This window comes from Pygocentrus nattereri, chromosome 16 (assembly GCF_015220715.1).
Source record: "Pygocentrus nattereri isolate fPygNat1 chromosome 16, fPygNat1.pri, whole genome shotgun sequence".
NCBI classification, from domain to species: Eukaryota; Metazoa; Chordata; class Actinopteri; order Characiformes; family Serrasalmidae; genus Pygocentrus; species Pygocentrus nattereri.
Genome location: NC_051226.1, coordinates 15884479 through 15909772, shown reverse-complemented (window position 1 = coordinate 15909772; position 25294 = coordinate 15884479). Strand labels below are relative to the sequence as shown.

The 25294-nt window shown below is 38.0% G+C and overlaps 1 protein-coding gene across 3 annotated transcripts in view; it reads left to right on the top strand.

Annotated features, from left to right (window-relative positions):
• The window catches only part of nectin1a (nectin cell adhesion molecule 1a), a 43249-nt gene extending 18869 nt beyond the window's left edge, over positions 1 to 24380 (top strand). For 2 of the 3 annotated variants that reach the window (XM_037546259.1, XM_017718936.2), the window contains exons 3-7: positions 4557 to 4928; positions 5788 to 6087; positions 6314 to 6431; positions 8133 to 8284; positions 10457 to 16477. In XM_037546259.1, coding sequence (XP_037402156.1) covers positions 4557 to 4928; positions 5788 to 6087; positions 6314 to 6431; positions 8133 to 8284; positions 10457 to 10935 — 1421 coding nt within the window. In that variant the 3' untranslated portion in view covers positions 10936 to 16477. Of the gene's footprint in view, positions 1 to 4556; positions 4929 to 5787; positions 6088 to 6313; positions 6432 to 8132; positions 8285 to 10456; positions 16478 to 17462; positions 17611 to 19311; positions 19376 to 23105 lie in introns of those variants that run through there. The other variant, XM_017718937.2, reaches the window with a different exon arrangement.
• The last annotated feature ends 914 nt before the right edge of the window (positions 24381 to 25294 follow it).

Below are 25294 nucleotides of genomic sequence, written 5' to 3'. Positions count from 1 at the left end.
ATGGGATAGGCTCCAGCACCCTCCGTGACCCTGAGGGAGAAGCGGCTTAGATGATGCGTGTGTGTGTTTGCTGTCATGAACCAGTGTTCAAGTAGATGTAAAAATAGAGAGCAGAAAGCATAAAAAAACACTTATTGAGACACCATGCTTGGGTCTTACAAAAGCATCAAAGGTTCAACTTGTGCCTGTCGTCAGTTGGGTGTACATATTGACAGCTGAGAATCAGGACAATTTGGCCATTTTAGGCTTGTACTTCACTATCTTATATAAGGTTAAGTATAAAGGTGCTTTATGTCTGGTGGGACAGCCAGGTCAGTGCACAATTTGATGTTTTCCCTGTTATAACATACATGATTCCAATTCTCCAGCTAAATATCAAGCAGGGGAAACAGTACCCAGCACAGTCCGTAATTGTGGAACTGCAGCTCAGGAAGTGGTGTTCAATTCCTGACCTTGAGCCCAGTGTCTGGCTGATGGTCCCAGCTTAACACTGCATACTCTGTATTAGCCTGTGTTATGTTTTCATATTGGCCTTTGCCAGTTTAGCTGTGCTGTACTTACAGCCAATGAACTGTTTGTAATGGCTCAGGTATTACTGCACCAGCAGGCAGAGGGCAAAGGCCTGATGTCCTCTCCCGCGCAGTTGGATGCCATCCTGGACCTTAATATCCTGACTGAGTGCTGTAATCTGCTGCAGTGGCCAACGCCCTCAAGCTTCTGTGTGTGTGGTGGTGGGCCCCCCCGTTTCAACACAGCTTTGCTGTATTTATGTGTCCACTTAGAAGCAGCCATCAAGCCTGGAAAAGCCAGCCTGCACCCCACTGTCTGCTCAAATGTAGGACGACCGCCTTCTAAATGCCTGCCAGTGTGATCTCATGTATTTAGTAGCCTATACATTTAAACTTTTATTCTGTGAATGGTCAGCCTGCAGGACCCACAGATTTAAGAACATCATTTAACATTATTAAACACCTGTCCCAGATATCAGATAGACGGGAGTGTTATTAAAGGAGAGTATTTGAATGTGGAAAGGTTATTCATTTTTCTAATAACTCTAGCTTTTGTTTTTTTGGATTTTTTGTTATAGCTTAGCATTGTTATGCAAACTGTGCAGAAGTCCACCTTTACATTTTGTTAGTTTTAAGTCATTTTTCAGCTTCAGGAAAAATGCAGGACGCATTTAAGAGGAAATTACAGCAAGTAAATATTGGGTAAATATATTTTTTTATTTTTTGTTATGAAGTTTAGTCTTAGAAGTTGTAGTGCAAATGTTCTTTGTTTTTGTCTGTTTTCTTTTTTTCAGTAACAGCTTCTTGACAGCTACACATCCTTTCAGACTGTTAGTGTTGAGATGTCTTCTCACAATGAAAGGATGGATAGAAACACCTGTGGTTTTTCAGATCTGAAGCAAGAGTGGAGCTGGATTTCCGCTCATCTGATTTTTTTCCCTCCTTTATCTCTGATTTTATCTCATTTTTTCTTAAGATGAAAGCTTTAGGTATTGTTTTTTTTGTGATAGTTTTGGTGGTCTACCAGGTCTTACACATTTTCTTTATATTTAGGTTTTGAATCCAGTTTTGGAGCCTTCTTCTTTTTTCACTTATTTTCTTTTGACTTTAGCCTTTCTTATGAAAAAAAAATGTTAAAAAAATGTTTTTGCTACTTTCTCCATATGCTGAAGCTTTATATTGTGTTTGATAAAGAACTATGTGATTGTAGGCAATGCAGGCGTTTATTTTACAGTCTTTTAAAAGTGGAGTTATTTAGAATTTATTTCCGTATGATCATAAAAAAAGATGAAAAGCATTTTTGACACATGACCTCAGCTCTTCACTTTTGTTGTCTCACAGACAAACCAAAAAAATGCTGATAGCTAAAATGAAAAGGCTTTTATTCAGTTTGTCATCGCTTAAGGCAGATAAATAGTGCATGGCATACTGACTTATCTCAGCCTTTCCAACTCCAAATGGATGTCAAAAAATGAGAGAGAGAACAATCTAGCATTAAGGTTATATAAGAGACTTTGCCTCCACACAGTCTCAGCACTCAGCACTGTCTTATTTTTGGTTAGTGATTGGCTCCCCTGTTATTTACCAATCACTATCCACCTTTGGCATTAGCAGACATGCATGCACATACGTGCAATCACACAGGTAAACACAAGACTGTGTTTACAGTCACCCTTCACGGACCTGAATAGCAGATTATTGGCTGGGGGAGTCCCTTTCAGTATCTTATTGTGCCGGGAGCTCTTAAACCCTCCTATTTTTAGACAGACAGATTTGCAGTATAGTATCCACAGGTGAAGGACTTTCGCATTGATACCTGTATCGTGGCAAAAAAGGCTACGAGAGGAGTAGAAAAAATTTAAATATCATTATCATCTTAACAGTTACTGAGAATTTTAGATACTTGAACAATATATGTTTGAAACAGCTGTAAGTAGTCAATTTAAAACAATAAGTAGTGATTTTATATAGGCGAACATGTTTAACCATTTCCAGACCTCTCCTCATGGCGCCCCTGTAATATTTGTGTTGTTTTTTTGTTTTTTTTTATATACACACGTGGTCAAAATTGTTGGTAACCTTCCATTAAAGAAAGAAAAACCCACAACGGTCACTTAAACAACTTAAACCTCACATGAAGTTAGACATTGCTTAAAAATCAGACATTGCTTTTGAATTGCGGTTCAACAGAATAATTAAAAACTAATGAAAGTGGCCTGGACAAAAATGATGGTACTCCTAGAAAAGATTGAAAATAGGGACATGTTAAACTAAGGTGTGTCCTGTCATTACCATCACAGGTGTTTTCAAACTTGTAATCAGTCACTCTGCCTATTTAAAGGGTGAAAACTAGTCACTGTGCTGTTTTGTATCATGGTGTGTACCACACTGAACATGGATCACAGAAAGCTAAGGAGAAAGTCGTCTCAGATTAGAAAGCAAGTTATAGACAAACATGTTAAAGATAAAGGCTACAAGACCATCTCCAAGCAGCTTGATGTTCCTGTTACTACAGTTGCAAATATAATTTAAATTTAAATAATAATTTAAATAATATATAATTTAAGGTCTACGGGACTGTAGTCAACATCCCTGGAGGAAAACTGATGGGAAATTGAAGAGACAGATAATACGAATGAGAAGAAAAGAGCCCAGAACAACTTCCAAAGAGATTAGAGGTGAAATCCAAGGTCAAGGTACATCAGTGTCAGATCGCACCATCTGTCGTTGTTTTAGCCAAAGTGGACTTAATGGAAGACAACCAAGGAGGAAGCCACTGTTGAAAGCATATCATAAAAAAGCGAGGCTGGATTTTGCCAAAATACATATTGACAAGCCAAAAAGCTTCTGTGAGAATGTACTTTGCACAGATTAGACAAAACTGGAGCTTTTTGGCAAGTCACATCGGCTCTATGTTCACAGACCCAAAAATGAAGCACACAAAGAACATTGTACCTACTGTGAAACATGGAGGAGGCTCGGTTATGTTTTGGGGCTGCTTTGCTGCATCTGGCACAGGGTGTTTTGAATCTGTGCTGGGTACAATGAAATCTCAAGACTATCAAAGCATTCTGGAGCGAAACGTACTGCCCAGTGTCAGAAAGCTTGGTCTCAGTCACAGGCCATGGGTCCTCCAACAGGATGATAACCAGAAACACACAGCTAAAAACATACAAGAATGGCTAAGAGCAAAGCATTTGACTATTCTGAGGTGTCCTTCTATGAGCCCTGATCTAAATCTTATTGAACATCTGTGGAAGGAACTGAAACGTGTCTGAAGAAGGCACCCTTCAAACCCAAGACAACTGAAGCAGTTAGCTCACGAGGGGTGGGCCAAAATACCTGTGGACAGGTGCAGAAGTCTCATTAAGAGTTACAGAAATCGCTTGATTGCAATGATTGCCTCAAAAGGTGCAACAAAATATTAAGTCAAGGGTACCATAATTTTTGTCCAGGCCAGTTTCATTAGTTTGTCTTTTAAAATTGTTCTGTTAAACCACAACTCAAAAGCAATGTCTAATTTTCATTCGTTGGTTTTCAGTAATTTTTTATTTATTGTTACTTTTGTCAGTTTCAAATGATTTCAGTAACCATTGTGGGTTTTTCTTTCTTTAACTGAAGTGTACCAACAATTTTGTCCATGTGTGTAGAAATCCATGTTTCTAGTTAAAGCGTAGTTTTAACCTGCAGTTATTGTAATTTTATATAGAATGATAACTTACAATAACATAGTGTACACTGTAGAAAGTAGAACAGGGCAGAAGTTGAATTATTTCCAACCAAGTATCTGAAACCTGTGAACAAACGTGCAAAATTTAAGCACCTTTACAATATCGCTGCTGTCTGAACAAAACCTTAATTTTGGGCCATTTCTTTTGGTCCAGTAATTATGAAATTTACACACAATGTAAAGGGCATCAAGCATTTTCAAGTTATGTCAAAAACCGAATGTTTTATATATGTATATACGAATGTCTTTTGAACTGCAATGTACCTCCAGGTTTGATTAAATGGCTGCTGACTGTCTTCTTTACTTTTCTCCCTCAGTTGCCAGTGGTCAGATGGTGAAGATGGACAGTGACAGGTCAGGCTATGTGGGCTCACAGGTGGAGCTACGCTGCGAGTTTGTCAACAGTAACCCACCTGTAAAGATCTCCCAGGTCACTTGGCAGAAGTTTGTCAATGGAACCAAGCAGAACGTTGCCATTGCCAACCCTGCCCTGGGTGTGTCTGTGCTGGCGCCTTTCAAAGAGCGTGTGAGATTCAAGAACCCAGCAGTGCGCCAAAGAACGCCTTCCCTGGAGGACACCACTATCATCTTCAATAACCTAAGACTGTCTGATGAGGCTGCGTACATCTGCGAGTACACCACCTTCCCTGCTGGTAACAGAGAGAGCATGGTCAACCTCACTGTTTATGGTAGGCTCCAGCACATTCCTCAAACTAGTAAATCTTTAACATGGATCGGATCAGATTTACTTCTTAGTGGGTGATTGCAGTACAGAGAAAATTATGTAAACTATTGGAGAGATGCTTCAGGCAGTAGTAAAAAGAACAAACATGTTATTAGTTAGAAAAGAAGCTGCTCTCATGAAAAAGTTATGGTGAATTTCAGCATTGCTTCAGAAAAGACTGTAAGACTCCTGTGTTTGATTATGAGCTCATCGTCTGTTATTTTGGGGAAGAGTACATGATTTATGTAACATGGATCTAATTATTCTAACAATAAACCATTCATTGATTATGACAGCCACCAACCAGTGTCATACACCAATGCGTAATACATAAGTCAAGTTTAATCAGAAAGTCGAGTGGCAGATTTGTGAGCTGTAGACATTGGTATTTTCTTTGTGGAGACATGTAGAACTCCAGTGGTTCAGCCAAGAATAATCTGGATACGTTTCTGAACCGTTGACATGGCTGACCTGACTTCTTAGTGTTTTGCTCACAACACAATTTTGGAACACAGACAGCGTTCTGTTTCTTGGCTATGTGTTACATTTTGGGGATTAAGGAGCCAAGATTAAGCTGGAGGGAGAAGATTTAACGGGAAACTTTGCACATTTAGAAGAAATTTTTCTATTTGTCCATTAGTTCTGGAAAATCTTTTTTGTTAACTAAATGATGCCCTGCAGTATAGTGCTATTCATTTTCTAACCAACTGAATTTTAATAATAATTGAAAAAAGTAGAAGTATTGTACAAATTTCTTCGTTTTTACAGTTCATTGCTAAAAGAGTGCTGATATTGATGTGTTGTCACTATTTTCTGACCTGCAGCTCGACCAATGGTCCAGATGAGTCTGTCCACACCAACAATAGTAGCAGGATCTAAAGACCTGAAGATGACTGTGGCCACATGTATCTCAGCCAATGGGAAGCCACCCAGTGTGATCACATGGGACACTGAGTTAAATGGGGAAGCGAACACTGAGGAGATTCGTAATACTGATGGAACAATTACAGTGCGTAGTGACTACATAGTGGTGCCTAGTCGAGAAACGCATCAGCAGCGGCTCACCTGTATCTCCACCTACAATGATGAACAGTACACAGACAGCGTTTCCCTAAACATACAATGTAAGCAGACATTTATTCATGTTGCTAAATAAATAAAGTAGTAAAGAGTGTAGTTGCTCTCTGACAGAATGCCCTGCCAAATAAAATGACCAAGATCCATATACAACAAAGGATGTTTTACCAGATTAAGATTTTATTTATTTATTTATTTATTTATTTTCAAAAATAATGTATCATGAAATGCTCAGAATATACCATAATGCTCTAATTTGTCTTCTGTCCACAGATGAGCCAGAGGTCATCATTGAGGGCTTTGATGGAAACTGGTACATAAACCGAGACAACGTTCAGCTCACCTGCCTCGCTGATGCTAACCCCGCCATCTCTTTGTTTCAGTGGAGATAGTAAGTATACGGAAAAGAGTGAACAAGACTGAATCACTTAGCAAAATCATGCAGATTGGATTAATATGTCTATATCTTTGAATTGACCTCTGGCTTTTGAATAACACACTTGGCAATCTTAGAATGTATTTAGAAGGACGCCAACTGGAATGGTATTAATGTAGTGGAAGTACTGATTAGGGCCGCACAATAAATCACATTTTTATTATCATCATGAAATGAGTTTCTGCAATAAAAATAGGGTTAAGGGTTGTGATGACAAAATGGATTAAATTACATTATACATTACACATTCACAGCACGACAGTGACATAACTAAATTGAATGTAGCGTTAGGAGCTGTGTCTTATATTCAAGCTGGGCCGAGGTCAAACCCTCAGTCTGTCATGTGAGAATGAGTGACATTGCTACTCTGCCACTCTGCCACTCTGCCATCATGCAATGCTTGACAATGGATGATTTTTCAGACTCCCAGTGTTGTGTAAAGGAGAATATGTGATGCAGTAATGCTACTGTCCTAACAAATCTGCATCATCGTGAGTAGTTTTTTTTATATATATATATTTTTACCTGTATAAGAAAGGAAAATATACTGTATGGTCAAAATCATTTGGACACCAGACCATTACATCTATATGATCTTGTTAGACATCTCATTCGAAAGCCATGGGCATTAATTTGGAGTTGAACACCACTTCGTGGCTATAAGAGCCTTTTCTGGGAAGGCTTTCCACAAGATTTTGGAGTGTGTCTGGGGAGAATTTTTGCCCATTTAGGCAGAAGAGCGTTTGTGAGGTCATTCACTGATGTTGGATGACAGGGCCTAGCTTGCAATCAGTGTTCCAGTTACCTCAGAGTTGTTCACTGGAGTTGACATCAGGACTCTTTGCAGGCCACTGGAGTTCCTCTACACCAAACACAGCACAGGGACATAGTCATGCTGGAACAGGAAAGGGCCTTCCCCAAACTGTTGCCACAAACTTGAAAGCATATAATTGTCTAAAATGTTGGCTGAAGTATTAACACTACATTTCACTGGAACTAAGGGGCTAAGCCCAAATCCTGAAAAACAGACCAGGCCATCATCCCTCCTCTACCAGACTTTACTGTTGGCACTATTCATTCTTGTAGGTAGCGTTTTCCTGGTGTCCACCAAACCCAGATTCGTCCATCAGACTGGAAGATAGTGAAATGTAATTAATCACTCCACACTAGCACTGCTCCAGAGTCTAGTGGTGGCATGCTTTACAACACTCCATTGTTTGGCATTGTTACAACACTGGCATTGTTAAAACGCTCTGTAGTTACCTTCGGCTTGTGTGAAGTTGGTCAGCCATGAAGCCCATTTCATGAAGCTCCTGATGTACAAGTCTTGTGCAAATGTTGCTTCTAGAGGCAATCTGGAGCGTGTGAGTGATGCAACAGAGAATAGGTGATTTTTATGTACTTCAGCTCTTGACACTATTAATTTGTTTTTGAGATCTAGATAAAAAAGGCCTTAAAAAGGCTGAGCATTTTTCTAACAGATTTAGAGAGCCTAAAAATTTATGTAAACATTTTGCACAATACTGAAAGGCACTTTTGTAATGAATTCTTTCTTTAAGCAGAGATTAGTTAGATTTCTGTTTACGTAGCTAAAAAGGCCATACTTTAAGTGGTTAACTTAATGTAACAGAAAAAAAACTTTTTTCCCTCTCATAGTCTGAATGGCTCCATGCCAAATTCAGTGGAGCTCCGTGATGATACATTGATCTTCAAAGGTCCTGTAACTTATGAGATAGCAGGCACATATGTCTGTGATGCCACCAACAGCATTGGAACAGGCTCAGCATCAGTAGAAGTCACTGTATCAGGTAAGTGCTGGTATTTTCACTGGAAAATCCATGTGCCCAGCTGCTTGGCATGCCTATTCCTATATATGTGAAATGCTGTTAAGTTGACCCTTTTTACTAAACTGTATCCTGTTTAAAGTGGACTGCCTCTGAAACATCACCTGTGGATTATTCAAAAACTAGTATTTAGTGCTGGTGCTTTCTGTCCATTTTTTCTGGAACTGCTTGTCATTCTTTTCTGCTTCCTCTGTATTGCATGATTTGCTGTATTTGCTTGACGTGATCTGTCTTGTCGTGTTTTTGAAGCTGAAATGCCGTTTGCACGATGTCATGGTTATGTCCTTGCTTGGTGGAAATGCTGCATGTGCTCTGCCGAAACTGGAATGTTTAGAATATCTGGAATGATGCTTGTTGCCACCTGTCTGCTGCTCTTTTGAGTAAGAGTGTTTTAGTTAGATGCCTGGTAGAATTACTACAGTCCTCTCATTTCCCTCCTTTATGATCTTTTTTAATTTCCTGAATCTGATTTAACTCTGGGGTAGTGATGGGACAGTTACTGGTTTTAAGAATCTACAATTGCGTAAAATCCAATGATACCAATCATACCATTTCAAATTGAAACAATTTCGATTTGTGTGATTAGCATTGTTTTAAAAAGTCACAGCGGAAGCAAAAAGCTACAATTTCCATACAAAGCATGCAAGGGATGTCCCAGTGCTGTACTTTGCTTTTTTTTTTTTTTACCCTAATCTTATGTGAATTATTTAATGCTGAGTATTGGCCGATACCGAACCTAGTCTTAAAAGTATTTTCATAATACAGCCGCACAATTTAGTTAAAATGTGCTAGGATGGCAGTTAATGTAAAATATTAATATTTGGGCATAATGTGACACACTAAACTGGTAGATTTTTTCAATGCAATTTTCCTTACCCCAATTAATCAAAGTCATGTTTGGTGTTCACATTTTGCTACTTTAGATTAGCTAACATTGGTAACACACTAATAGTCATTCAAATCTTTAACGGCATTGTTAATAGTTTTTATAGTCATTAAAATCTTTTCTGTTAATAAATTCTCAAAACCTCCTTCAAACCGTATCCAGGTTTTCATTGAGGTCACACAGACTTGATGTGGTTTAGGGCAGTTGTTCTCAAACTGGGTTTCATTGCATGGTTCTGCTCTATCTCTAAAAAGTTGGAGTTCCTTAAACAAGTTAGGTTGGAGCAAAAGTCTGGAATTTGAGGACCACTGTTTTAATGCACAGTGTGACTTCCTGTAAATTCGAAGAATTAACAAAGCTTCACTGTGTAGCCAAATGCAGCAGGCAGCTATTTTCAATAACAGATGTTGTGCGGAATTCCAACTCCCTTTTACTTCTGCATGTTTCACAGTTTGATTCATTCGCGATTTCTGTTTTTCCATTTCTAAACGTGTATCTTCAGTTTGAACATTCAAGAGTGTAACAGTTATTAATGAAAAAACAGAAATCACAAATATAAACTGTGCTATCCATATGATGTGCTGGCAACAAGGAGTCAGAATTTGGCAGCACTTAGGTCTAAAAGTTGTGAATTTCCCCGCTGTTGTGAATTTCCCCGCTGTGGGACTAATAAAGGATTATCTTATCTTATCTTAAAGGTTGAAAGGAGTTTTGAGGATGTGTTTACAGAAAAGATTTAGGTGACTATTGACTTCAGTTATTAGCAACATTAGCATCATAGTTGTAGCGTAAAGTTAAAAAAGCAAAATTTGGAAACCAAACATCTCAGTTCATTAACATACATCTAAAAATAGTGTAAATTAGATTTTTCATGAAACCAGTCCTTTTAATCACACTTCTGTAGTATGTTTAATGCTGAGTAATGATCATGCATGAAAGTGGCAGAAAGGATTAAAAGTGTAATAGCCATTCACTCACACTTTACATTTTAGCTTAGTTGGGTAAATAGATCATAAACAAGAAACAAAGTATCAGAATTTGATTGGGTGTAATATAGACAACACTCAATCAATTAAAATGTGCCTGAATGAGCTCCTATTATGAACCCCCAGATCAGAGAGGGACATCCCTAAAATTGAGATAATTTTGGTCATTGATATCAATTTTTACACTGTCCCATCCCTACTGTGGGTCATGAGCCTGTCAGTGGGATGTTTATATCCTGTCCCCTTCCATCTCTCCCAATCCAGAATTCTCTAGCTTCTCCCATGACATGTCTCAGGAGCAGCAGCGAGCTGGCGCTGCCATTGGTGGAGCTGTTGTGTGTGGCACAGTTCTCCTGGCAGCCATCACACTGCTGGCAGTCTTCTTCCATCGCCAGAGACGCACTTTCAAAGGAGATTACAGTACCAAGAAACAGGTCTTGGGAAATGGTTTTGGAAAAGCTGGCAGCCTTCCTCCATGCCCCTCTTTTCCTCAGAGCTTGAACTATACTGAGGACTCAAACGATGAGAAGAAGCCAGAAGTTTATGGGGGTGAAAGTGTTCAGGAGTTCCATGGTTACCCTGACAACAGGATGAAAGCCTACAGCACGGTGGAGGATAGTCAGAGATGCAGATATGATGAACAGAGTTATCTTTATGACTATGGATCTGAAGTGGAGATCTCTGTGGATATGGTTCCTCAGATGGACGGTTCTGTTATCTCCAAAGAAGAGTGGTATGTGTGAGAAGAATGACCTGCATCTACCTACCACCTTTAGAGCACTGTTCCAGAACTCCTGTCCTGCTCCCTCTACCCCTGCTGGTGACTTTAATTGAAATCTGACCAAATTTGGGTAAGATTTACTTACAGTAATTGCCGGAGTTAAAATGCACCTATTGAACTCCAGAATAAAGGACTCTGATCAGCAGTGGAGGAATATTTGAACCGGCCAGGGGCCTTGTTTCACATCTGGCAGACTCTAAAGGTTTTAGTAAATTAGACTCCTTTTGGGACATTACGATTACATACTGTTGGTAGATAATAGAGCTGGTGATGGATAGACCTTACAAGCACTTTCTTTACTGTGAAAATCTTGCACTGTTGCTATTGTTGTTTGCATGGGTTGTAAATGTTGTATCAGATAATGATGGTGTTGTTTTTGTAACAGCAGAGTAAGCTTTTTAATCTTTAACATGAAATCCTTTTCAAAGGACACAAAGAGGCAGCTCTGATTCAGAGAAATACAGAGAGCTAACAATCAACAATAAGTTCAAGAATACGAAAGGGGTCATTGGGTAAAAACAAAGGAAAACATTCACCATACATTCATACACATTCCATAGCAAGTTACAGGAGCAGACAATGGTGTATAAAAAACAGCAGATGCTTGTAATTCTAGGTACAATATTGTAGATGTTGTGTACCCAGTAGTTAAAGCTAAGTTCCTAAAATCAGTTAGATATGAGAGTGTGGTGAGAGTTTAATGAAAGTATAGTGTGCACAAGCTATGATGAGCTAGATTTAGTAAGGATGGATATAGAAGCCATTACTTTTCCAAAACATACATGTCTTGCATTGTGTAATACTAATGGCCAAGTGAATAACAGTAATAGCTAGAGCAGTTTTGAATCTCAGGCCTTGTGCATGTTGAAGTGATGCAAGGATAAAGTGAAATGTGGCAGATATTGCTGTCTATTAAGAAAATGTCCAGCATTTGGAAACATTTGGTAGCAGATAGGCTTGTAGGACAAAGCGTGATCACGTAATGAGAATAAATGTCTTGGGATGACTTATACAAACTTTTGGTTTGGAATCCACCACTAACCAGAGTACCCCCACCTCCTCTAAAACCCGCCCCCAAATTCCTTTAGGCTGTGCTCTTTTAATGTCTTTTAACATGCACAGTTCTATTGTTAGCCAACAGGACTGTATTTCACTTGCAAGATGTGTATTTTTACAGCATGTAATGTGTTCTCTGCACTTGCGACACATCAGTATGCCTATATGGAGGTTTTTGATGGGGATTTTCAGTCATAGTGACGTGAATTCTGACTAATTTTGATTTTTGTATATCCACAGAGGTTCATGAACAGATATCCAGTTAACCACAGGGAAGGAAAAAAAACAACAGCAAAAAAAAGTACTTTGGACAAAAATAATAGTAGGGCTGTGGGTTCACCTTATTAGGTGTCAGCATTGGTGTTGCACAGAAATGTAGCAGTATTCAGAAGAACTTGCTTTATTATTAAGGGGACCCTGACCACTTTTTATTTCTCCCAATATATGAAAAATAGACTGCAAAACATGAGCGAGTCCTCAGTGACTGGGGTTGAATGGCGCTAAATGCCTGAACATTAGTGCGTTGCCAAGGATGCGTTGTTAAAGACTTGGCTGAGATATGACTGTCTTTATGTTCTCAGCCACGTCTTTAACAATGCATCCTTGGCAACACACTAATGTTCGTGTTGTAGAACAGTAAATTATAACATACTCGCAAATACGAGCAAGACTGTCACAGTTCACTGAATTGTTGCCCTGGATATTTTCTGTCTTCTCAATAATCAAACATAAGAAATACTTAAATAGTGAATTCTGTATTTGAATACTGACCTCTAGAGTGGTTAACTGAGTACTGAGTACTAGAGCACCTGTGCACATCCTTTATGTTAACTTACATCAAGTCCGTGGGCTAACGAATGGCTTGTTGTCCGTTGGTTTGAAATTTAGAAATTTCATGCTCAGTTTATTCTCACCCTGATAAGTCTATTACACCCACAATTAGCCCAAGATTTTTTATGGTTAACATTCTTGTTATGAGATCAAACAGGCCCAGCCTCAAGCATCGCTGGCATATTGTACCAAGAAGTTTGTTACAAAGAATGTGGAGCAATTTGTTATGGCACCACCACCACCACTGCTACTGCTCACACTGCAGCTTCCACATCTCTCAACGTTCTGTCACTGCTATAGACATATAACAAGTTCTTGAAAATTTCATCTCTCTAATAAAAGTTGGTATTAATTATAATATAGCATTAATAATTCTTGTATGTGTAAAGCCTCTCCCAGCAATGAATATTTAGAAAAAAAACTGTGTTATATTAGCAGTTACAGAATTGTTATTAATAGTAGCAGTGACAGCCTTTGAAAGATTAAAGAAATATTTAAAGAATCACTAAAAGCTGTTTAGAAACCTGATTTGTGCCTAAAGAAAATACTAGGTTTGCCTTCACCTTTATCCGTATGTCCATCCTGAAGCACTGACCACATATGTGATGAGTCACAGCTATTCGTGATGTTTGACCGAGTACTCACCGAGCACTCATTAGGAACAACAGAGATTGGTCACTGCGAAGCATAAAGCAGAACATTCTGAGCTTTTCTAGTACTGTTCTACCTAGAAATGCATTATTTTGATGCAGTGGCCATGCTCCTGAATGAAACCAATTACAATAGAACCTTTCTGGATATTGCTGAGAAACATTGCCGATGGCAATCACCATGCAGAATCATTCACTGTCTTGTTACAAATGTTGTTGTTCAGCAGTTAACAGAATTAGTTTACAATGACATTGACTCTACTTGAAGTTGTCAAAGAGTAAGCTCAGATACATTTAGCAGCAGAAACACAGGCGTAATGTTGGGCCAAGTTCCAGATCATTATTCTAAATGTGAAAAACAAGGGCAACTGGGGTAGAACACTAGAGAACAAATTTATTTCTAATAGAAAGGAATTTAGAGTCAGTGCCACAGTCAGTGGCATGAGTGCTAAATCCAATCCTTTTAGGAGTAAATGTGATTGTATCAAAAGCGTTTTGTAAGGCAGTGAACAGTCAGGAACAGACAGTATTTTTGGTATTTATGGGATGGAGCTTAGCCAAGGTACTACTAAAAAACAGTCTTCACTATATTAAAATAATTGAACAGCTCTTTTGGAATTCCAGACCCAGATGCTCATTTATCATCGTGTATTGTAGATTGTTAAAAACTTTATCATTGTGTATTGTAGATGTTAGAAACAGCTACAGCGCATGTGGGCCTCTTTAAATGATCATCCAGTATGGTTAAAAAGCCATAATAGATTTTTGAGGACTGAATTAGTTCAGACCTGTTCTATTTTTTTGTAGAGTTGTACCAATATAGGAATTCTGGCCTGATGTCAAATAATTATATATGTATACTGATTTGAATTCTATTTCCGATATATATGTATTTAAAACATACAGTGGGGTCCAAAGGCCTGAGGCAACTAGTGAACATTATTACAGAGAAATACAATTTGTATACAGTTTGTAGAGAGTTAGAAATACAATAAAATGAATATAATGTAGGCATTTTATCATTGCAGCCCAGTGTTGCCTAAATATTCAATATTTTTTAGAGTACAACAAATTTGTCGTTGACGTCAGTACAGCTTTAATTGTTCTTCATTATAACAATACTGATATGATTCCAATGTCATTGTACTACATGTATACTTGTTTACATACACTATCATAAATTTCCATTAATGAAACAGCTCAATTGTTTGTAAGTTGCTGAATGTAATTTGGAACATTTAATGTTTTTTGTGGGGGGTTTATTTGGTATCTGCAATGAGAATTGTCACTGTTAGGTGCCTAAACAATGACTGATCCAAGTCATTAGGCAGTGCCTACTTGTGTAAAGTGTTTTGAACCACCAGACTAAAATCAAGTGAACATGAACAACAGTTAGAGATAACAAAAATTACTGATCTTTAGCAAAGCAATTTTTTTTTTTATATTTATTGCATCTACACAGTAGAAGTTCATACAACCAAGATTCCAGTGCTCTTGGTCTAATTATATGCTTCTTTAATGCACAATCACTGTTTATTTGCTGAACTTAATAAATTGGAAGAAATAAAACAAAATATGTGTGCTGTGCAAAGGTTATGGCAAATTTTATATTTTGTTGAATTTTTTCCCATATGTTAAACTCAGCAAATGAATGGAAAGCATGCATTAAAATGTGCAGAAAAAAATTATATATTCCTATTTGTTACCAAAAGTCTATATAAATTTGTATTAACTTATTTTCCCATAGAAAATCAACAAAACATGTAATTTGACCAGGAGTGTTTGAACTTTTGCATATGACTGTAAGCTTGGTTGCATCTTCTCTCTTTAAAAAACTTTTTTTGACATGAAATTGTTTTGTACTGTATCAGTGCTTGGAGTCTAATGCATGTTAGTTTATGGTTACATTTTTGACTTGTCTCAGTGGTTGCTTAGGTTTTTTTCTTTGTTCAAAAGGCACATTGTAAAAGGAATAATTATGGTTATTCCTCAGTGTTTACATTTTTACTCATGTCAAAAGAGATAGAAAAGCCAGTGTAAAGACTAAAAGACTTTGGTTGAATGTCTGTGGTTTGGAGTGTCATAGTATAGCCCAATCAGCTTTATGATCAAATCAGCATTTCGGAGTTGGATGAAATGAAACACTCATTGCGGTTTCTTCCTTTGCTCAGCTGGATGCTGTCCATGCTCTGCTTCATTTTTAGTTAAGTTTCACCAAATGACAAAAAGTACATCCTGTGCATATGGTGTCATTTTACTGCTCAAAAACACAGTAGAACAAAGCTGTACATATTTGTGCATTAACAGTCTCTTGCAGAAGTGGTTGTGTGAATATGTTACAATATAAGATGTAGAGCAATGTATGTATGTTGTACCAAAATACAGTGTTTTTGAGAGTTTTGTAAACCAAAAACAAAATACACGTGGACATCATTATTATATAGCATCATTCATGTGGTGAATACTGTGTCAGTATTGCAAAAAGAAAATATGTGGAGCCGGCTTTTGTATAGATGTCATTATAATGTGTAGTTCCACTGACATGTCATTCGATGATAGTTAATACTTCATGCACTGCTTCTTTTTTTTGTATATATTGTGTTGTGTGCTCATATTGAGTGTAGTCAGCGTATGTTATTGTGAAGCTTTTTGGCTTAAGAACATGTTCATTTGCAAATAAAAAAAGCTCCACGCAATCCTGATAATCATTTATATGTGGAGAGAAGAAACATATGGCCGCTGTCACATTAAAACTTTTTGTTTTGTTTTTTTGTGTTGTTGTTTTTGTTTGTTTGGTTTTTTTACACCATGTGGTAACACCTCCTGCCCTTAACACAGTGCGAACAAATTTCATGATGAGTAAACCAATAGAAAAGTTGCAAAAGTACTTTTAAATCTTACATTGTGTTACATTAAAATGTAGGAATGTTTTGTTTTTCCTTTTCTTATAAAGTTAGAGCATCTGTATTCTTCTACGGTCTCTTGTTTGTACAGAAGTTTCTTTCTGATGTCCATTTTGAGCTGGTTGTAAATGCTATTGAGAAGTAATAGTGAGCAATATGGCAGTATTTATCATATGTGGGTATCATCAGTGCATGTTTCATTACTAAGAGAACATAACTGGTCTTGTTTAATTGGATTTAATGCAGTTTGTGAAACATTAAAACCCTGTAAGCCTCATTTTAGGTGTATTAAAAGTATATTTTATATGTAGAACTGCTAGTGTATTCTGTCTTTTTCAATTTATCAGAGCTCATAAAAACTTAATGTCATGATGAATACTGCGTACCATGAAAATGTCTTCTAGGTTCATGATATTGTATTTTTGCCATATTGCTCACCCCTATTGAGACGCATAATGAGGATGTATGCTTCTAATTCACTAATTCACATTCAGAGTTGTGAATAGCAATAAAGATCCAACAAAAAAGATGTATTAGAGACTTTTTGAGACAAATATTCTGTGCTGCAGGCATTTAGTATTTGGGCTAGCCATTGTTTTGTCCCTGGTGGAAGCACTGAGCCACCAAGCATTGTCTTTCTAAATCCATTACAGCACTCTGTGATTGAAACAGGCTTTCACTGGTTGGGATTGACATCACAGTTGTTCTGTGTACACTGTGACCTAAGGGAAAGCTCATGAATGCCGTTCATGACAAGCCTAATTTTCAGGGGTGAGTTGGCACAAAGTAAAGGCACATATTCCAGCAGGAAGTGCATGCATGCTTTGTTCTGTCTGCTTAAACACAATACAGAACAATAGAGCATGTGCGGTCCTCTGTATGGTAGATAATAATGAGGGAAATATATGTTTCAGAGGCATTTCATTTGCTAACAATATCATTTTTACTTTCCATAATAATGCTGAAACAGCTCTCATTTTATTGTTGTTTGTTTATTGTGCATGTTTAAGGTGGTCAACCAACACAGAGCATTTGTGTTTTCCCCACAGAGAACCCCCTGCCACTGAGCGCAGCGGAGAGGGTGATGGGTGTCCTCGGATGGGTGGTTGCCCTGGGCGTGATCCTTAGTCTAGCAGGCATTGCATTTTTGGTCAACAAACAGCAGAGAAACAAGCAATCTGAGAACGACAGTGACTCGTAGGTAGCACAAACTGGAACAAACTACTGTGGAATAACAGTGCATTTAGAGTTCAACCTTCCTTTATTTCACTTCAGGTCAAAATGGTCATTAAGTACTAGTTATTCAGGGTGATGGGTGATTGCCAGTATACTAGACATTACGTTCTTAGTCAACAAACAGCAGAGAACCAAAAAAGCAGATATCAGAGAAATAGTTGTAAATACGTTGTCACTGTCCAAAGAAAAACATTTATCTCCATTTCTGGCTATTTTTTTTTTTTTTTTTGCATCATTTGAACTCATCTGTTCTCCTTTGTATGGCAATTGGTGATGATGATTGGTCCAATGGAACTGCCACAAAATCAATAAAATCTCTTTACATTAACGTCCATTATAAGTTAAGGGCGTTTTCTGCCTCTCTAAAGTTACCATTTTTTAGATACTTGTTTTTCTTTGGACAGCGACGAAATATAACAAAAACTTTACAGAAGCCTAAATAATACATTTAATATCACACTTTTCAGTATTGATGATCTTATTACAGCTTCTAGTTTGTACAGAATACTTGTTCTCAGTTCTATCATCAGGAGATCGCAAGTTCGATCCCTGGTGATGCTACAGCCGTCTGTAGCTGGGAGTCCAAGAGAGCACAATTGGCCTCACTTTCTTGGTTGGTAGGATGGCCCCCCTTCTCCCCCATCACTCAACGCGATGCTGTTCAGTGCAGACGTCTGTTAGCTGATGTAACAGATCTGGCGGTTGGCGCTTTCCTCCAAGCGCATTCCGCTGTCCCATGACGTTGCGTGAGCAGCAGTTTGAAAAGAAGCGGTGGCTGGTTTCACAGGTCTCAGAGGAAGCCTGTGCTAGCCTTCACCCTCCTAGCGTTGATAGCATCGTGTGATTGGGGGAGTCCTAACTAGCAGGTGGAATTGGAGACGATTAAATTGGGGGGAAAATTGGGTAAAAATGTGTGTGTGTGTGTGTGTGTATATATATATATATATATATATATATAAAGAAATTACATGGATATTTTTCCACCCTTCAAAGTTCAGTCTTAGAGGTTTTTCTGCTTCTTACATTCCAAGTAATCCCAACTGCAAACAGACTCATCAGTCCATTAAACATTACTCCACATCTCGGATGTTCAGTTTCTAGTGCAAATGATGTTATTTTTTGGTGCTTTACCAGGTTTCGTAAGGGTGTAAATTTTTTTAATCTTTTACTCCAGTTTTGAAAACTGTTTTTTTATTAATCTATTTTCCATTAACTTTCTCTTTCTTTATGCAAGTAGATTATATCTAACCTCTTCAGAAGCATTGGAAAAATAAACAATGAATGTATGAATGTAACTTTGTCTTAGAGGGTTGTGATGCAATCGACTGCAAATAAATATGCTGTGTGGATTCAACCTTATAGTAGTTAAAAGAAACACTTTGTCTATAGTCCAATACTGTAGTTAAGTGCTATAACTGATCAGATGACTTTTAACAAATATATAAATAGCTCATCTAATTCTAACACAGGTGTCATAAGGGTACAGTACTATAAAATCTTTTTACCAGTTTTTTGTTTTGTTTATTTTTTGCTTATCCACAGTAAAGAAATTGTATACTGATCTGTGAAATTTGGTCATTAAGAGTGACCCCACAGCCTCTGAAACCTTATACTTTACCTTATACTGTACTGACTTCTCTACTTCATCTCTTTTCTCAACAGTGATAACTCGTCTCCAGGCTGCAAAAAGCCTTCTTCTAAGAAGAAACCGGCTGATGACTTCCAGGTAAGAGAGCACTCAGTCATTGTGAGTTTTTTTTTTTCTTGATGAAAAGATGCACTAATGTATTAGATTGCTCACTAAGCTGAATAGAGGCACTGGTGCTTCAGTGATGATATGAAAGTGCCTGTGGCTTCAGTGAGTGTGAGCAGACAGCACCTCCTACTGGTGAAGAGACAAGACCAACTTGGCAACTTCAACGCTCTTGTTGCAACTTGAAGTAGTTGCAGATCACATAACCTGAATGACTGCCTTCCTGTAGTAGCAGGTTGATGAGGTGAGGCTTCAGTGTCTTCGTTTAACATATATTCAAAAACAAATAGAAGTGAGACAGCAAAGAATGAACATTAATGGCTTGGTGTCTGAATTATGCCATCATGTGAGAAGCTCATGTTAAATGGATGCACACCTGGTTTGTGTTTTGTCACCAGTGCTGTTTCAGATTCTACGTCTCCACTTCTTACCTATGTAAGTATGTCAGTGATATGGCTCTGGTGGGCCTACTGCCAGAACAGGACTTTAGGACATATAAGGGTTGATCATTAACCATAATGACAATAATAACATCTCACTTTCTATAATGAAGTAAAAATTAATGGCCAGTCCATGGAAATAGTAGATTAGAGTACATAGACAGTAAATTGAGCATCACGGCCAATTCTGAATATATTTTCTAAAAGACTGTGCAGTGACTACCAACACTGAGAAGACTAAACAGCTTTAAACGTCTGAGAGTGTGTTGGCCTCCATTTTAAGTTGCTATGGTATAACAAGAGGTGGAAAAAGTGGTAAGACTACATTGCACTACATTACACTTGAATGCCCAAATCATTCTAGTTGTTAACTGGGTAAATGTATGGCTCAATCTCTGAAGCACTGTGTAATTATTTGGCATAAAAATGATAGTAGGTAACTAGACAGTCAAAGTTTTACAGTAATGCCTCATGTTTCCGCAAGTATAGTGAAAAAAGCAGTAGAAAGACACCTGAAGACATTAGAATCTTATATAGCATACAACTGTCTAATAATTAGAAACAAAACTGAATTTTAGGGATAAATTGTACACCAATGTACAGCATGGCCACGTGTATGTTGATCCCTCATTATTTCACTTAGAAGTAAGCAGATAAAAGATTTTAATTTGGAATCTGTTGCTGTTAACTCAATATGAGAGTTGTCACTGCCAGTGAAGCTAGCCATCTTTAGGCTGAAAAATCAAAACAAACCCATCAGAGAGACAGCAAAAACATTAGGTGTGCCCAAATCAACTTTTTTGGTACCTTCTTCAAAAGAAAGGATGCACTGGTGAGCTCAGAAACATCATAAGACCTTGAAGACCATGGATAACAATGTGGATGAGAGAAGAATTATTCCCCTGGTAAAGAAAAATGCCTTGACCAAAACTGGTCCAATCTAGATTACCCTCCAGGAGGTGGTGTATCTGTGTCAAAGGCAACAATCAAAAGAAGACTTCACCAGAGTAAATACAGTGAGTTTATCACATAATGTGAACTACTGGTAAGTCTCAAACACAGGAAGATCAAATAAGAGCCAAAAAACAACCCAAAAAAATCATATACGGTTCCGGAATATCTTATGTAGAGATGAGACAAAGATCAACTTTTACCAGAATAATGGGAAAAGAAGAGTATGGAGATGCTCATGATCTGCAGCATACCACCTCATCTGTCAAACATGGTGAAGGTGGTGTTATGGTGTGGGTATGTATGGCTGTCAATGGAACTGTTTCACTTGTATATTTTATTGATTTGACTGTTGACAAAAACAGCCAAAAGAAATCTGAAGTGTAAATGGCTATATCTGCTCATTTTAAGCAAAATGCTTACTTGACAATGATTCACAGTACGGATAGATAGTGACCAGAAGCCACACAAGACTTTTTTTAAGGCAAAGAAGTGGAATTTCTGCAATGACCAGTGAAGGTAAAATGCCACCACAAGCAGGAACTGAAGACCTTGAAGAGCATTACCAGTGAAGAAAACTGGTGCTTGGTGATGTTTGTGAGTTCCAGACTTCAAGCAGTTGACTGCAAAGGATTTGCAACCAAGTATTAAAAATAACAATTTAATTAATGATCATTAGTTTGTCCAGTTGCTTATGAGCCCCTAAAATGTGAGAGCTGTGTATGAAAGTGGCTGTAATTCCTACACCCAGTTTATACCTTCAAATTATAGCTGAAAATCTATCTATCTATCCACCCTACACTATATTGCCAATCCAAGTCATTGAATTCCAGTGTTCCAATCACTTCCATGGCCAAAGGTGTATAAAACCAAGCACCCAGGCCTGCAGACTGCTTCTACAAACATTAGTGAAAGAATGGGTCGCTCTCAGGAGCTCAGTGAATTCCAGTGTGGTGCCGTGATAGGATGCTACATGTGCAACAAGTTCAGTCATGAAATTTCCTCACTACTAAATATTTCACAGTCAACTATCAGTGATATTATAACAAAGTGAAAACGATTGGGAACGACAGCAATTCAGCCACGAAGTGGCAGGCCATGTAAAATGACAGAGCAGGGTCAGCAGATGCTGAGGCGCATAGTGCGCAGAGGTCGCCAATTTTCTGTAGAGTCAATCACTACAGATCTCCAAACTTCATGTGGCTTTCAGATTAGCTCAAGAACAATGTGTAGAAAGCTTCATGGAATGGGTTTCCAAGGCTGAGCAACTGCATCACCAAGCACAATGCAAAGCGTGGAATGCAGTGGTATAAAGCGCCGCTAGGCTCTAGAGCAGCTCTCTGGACTCTGAAGTTCTCTGAAGTGACGAATCACGCTTCTCCATCTGGCAATCCGATGGATGACTCTGGGTTTGGCAGTTGCCAGGAGAACGATACTTGTCTGACTGCATTGTGCTAAGTGTAAAGTATAGTAGTTTGGTGGAGGGGGGATTATGGTGTGGGTTTGTTTTTCAGGAGTTGGGCTCGGCTCTTTAGTTCCAGTGAAAGGAACTCTTAATGGTTCAGCAGACCAAGAGATTTTGGACACCCAACTTTGTGGGAACAGTTTGAGGATGGCCCCTTCCTGTTCCAACATGACTACGTGGATGAGCAGGTTTGGTGTGGAAGAACTTGACCCTGCCTGCACAGAGTCTTGACCTCAACCCAATAAAACACCTTTGGGATGAATTAGAGTGGAGGCTGCAAGCCAGGCCTTGTCCAACATCAGTGTCTGACCTCACAAATGCGCTTCTGGAAGAATGTTCAAAAATTCCCATAAACACACTCCTAAACCTTGTGGAAAGGTTTAGCTGCAAAGGGTGGGCTGATATCATATTAAACTCTTTGGATTAAGAATGGGATGTCACTCAAGGTCATATACATGTGAAGGCAGACTAGCGAATACTTTTGGAAATACAGTGTACCTACCTACCTACGGGGGCAGTCGTGGGCCAGGGGTTAAGGAACCAGCCCTGTGACCGGAAAGTTGCCGGTTTGATCCCCTTGGCTGACAGTCCATGACTGAAGTGCCCTTGAGCAAGGCACTTAACCCCCAATTGCTCCCTGGGTGCTGTGGATAGGGCTGCCCACTGCTCCAGGCAAGTGTGCTCACTGGCCCCCTAGTGTGTGGGTTCACTAGTGCGCATGTATGTGGGTGTTTCACTGCACGGATGGGTTAAATGCAGAGGTCTAATTTCACAGTGTGCAAACACAGTGACAAATGGTTGTAAATTCAATTCTAGCTCTCTGTAATCCAGGGTGTCTTTTCCACAGAGCCAGGGGAGGTTATATGATGAGCTCCCGAACACAGCTGACTATGTGAGTTATCGTCTGGCGTGTAATAAAGATGACTACATGGAGCAGCACTCTCCGCCTATCCAGCCACCGCTCACCTTTCTGCCCCAGAACCCCTACACCCAACACGGCACTCAGATCAGCACCTTCACCTACCCCACACCGCCTGGCCCCATCTCCTCATACACCTTCCCTAAGGAGCAGTACGTATGAACATGCAGACCTCTTTCTCTTTACCTCCACTGTCACTTTCGCAGTGTATGTATTTGTTATAACTAACGATATGTTATATATAAATATATGTTTTCTTTTTTTTACTTAAGTTGGGTATATTGTTATATGTGAAAAATGACAAATAGCATTTGGATGACATTTCGCTGTATATGTACATGAATGACTGGACGGTTTTGCATGCTGTTAAAAGTGTGTATTTACTTTTAGAGATGGCCATCTTCACAGTGCATTCAAATAATAAACCATTTTGTGTAATAGGTTTATGCCAGTCTTTTTTTACTATTATTTTTACTGTTTATTTTGGGTTTTGTATTTCACTACATTTAAACAACAAAAATGAAAAAGTGACATTTTAAACCAGCAATTGCATTACTGCTGAAAGACTCTATATTATGTATTACTGTTTTTATCATTGCAATGTCTTACCATGTTTTTTCTGATTCTACAAAGTGTATATTCTGTATATATATAAATATATATATGTGTGTGTGTGTGTGTGTGTGTGTGTGTTTTATTTTATATGCACAGTTCAGTATACGAGAAGTTCTACTGTATTGTAACATCTCTTCTAAACCATTATTTGTCCTCTATATCTGTTTACATTATGCTACATTCATAGTAAAATTTCTTGTCACCAAATGTGTTTCTTTTAATCTACATTATAGAGCATAAAGATTATATACATGCTGAGCACAGAGGAATGTTCATATATTATATTTTACCATTACAAACTGTAGTTATAGGATAAATAACAGCCAAATAGTATAACATTTCCAAATACAGATTTTTAACTTAACTAAAAAGATAAAATCCTCTATTATATGTACGCTACCACATAAGAAAAGTTGTCTATGTAAAAATCAATATTGATCAAAATGGTGGTAGAGGTTTAATTCTAATGTCTGTTGAATTAGCAGTAGAGGAGGTAGTGTATGCACACTGAATCTGTTTCACTATAACTGTTTGTGTTCATTATAAATGTATTCTTGTGTCTTTATAAATAAATGCACAAATATTAAATATGTCTTCTGTGACTTGTCACTCAGATATTATGCAGAAGAACCTTGTTTTTTTGATCAGTGTAATCCTCTGTAATATAACCCAGCACATTCTAATCCGGATGTAATTAAATTTTAGATGTAAGATCTGATTATACAGTATTTCATTAAGCCTATTTTCAGTAATCACATAATGTGTCTGACACAGTGCAACACCTGGCATGACAGCTCACAGTATGTCAGCACTCTGTGTCCTGTTATATATATGTGGTAATTTACAGTAAAGTCGATATGACAATATTTCTTCATTATTGTGGTAAATTATGCTTCACTGAGCATATTGTGGAAATAATCAGTCCTTCAAGAACATTGACTACCTACATGTTACATTATAAAGAGAGTTTTGCCTGAAGGTTAGGCCTGTTACCTGAATTTAGTGCACTGCTGTTTGTAAAACACTGAATTAAAATGTAAAATATCTAATAACTAAATATCATGATGCATATCATGAAAATGTCTTAATGTATTGCGATGTAACTCCTTAAATGGCCCAAAGTTTTATTACACACTTCTACAACCTAAGACTTGCTCAACCAGTTTGCATTGAAGTCCCTGTGTTTAATGAATAATAACCGTTATTATGCAAGAAGCCAAACAGCATTATGGGATATGACAGTTAAAAAGGTGTAAACATTTTAATAAAAACAATGTGTTTTTGTTCTGATAATTCATGTTAATATGACACAGTAAATCACTGTGAAAGTAATGCAACTAGTACCCAGCAAATTACCCAGTCAGTCTGCCAACAAAACCCACTCATAGTTGGACACAACAATCCAGCTAGCATTGCTTTTCATAAGCTTTGAAAATGTTGTCAAGATATAGCTGATTTGCATTTATTTTACAGAATTTTTAATGTCTTTCTGAAACATTTAT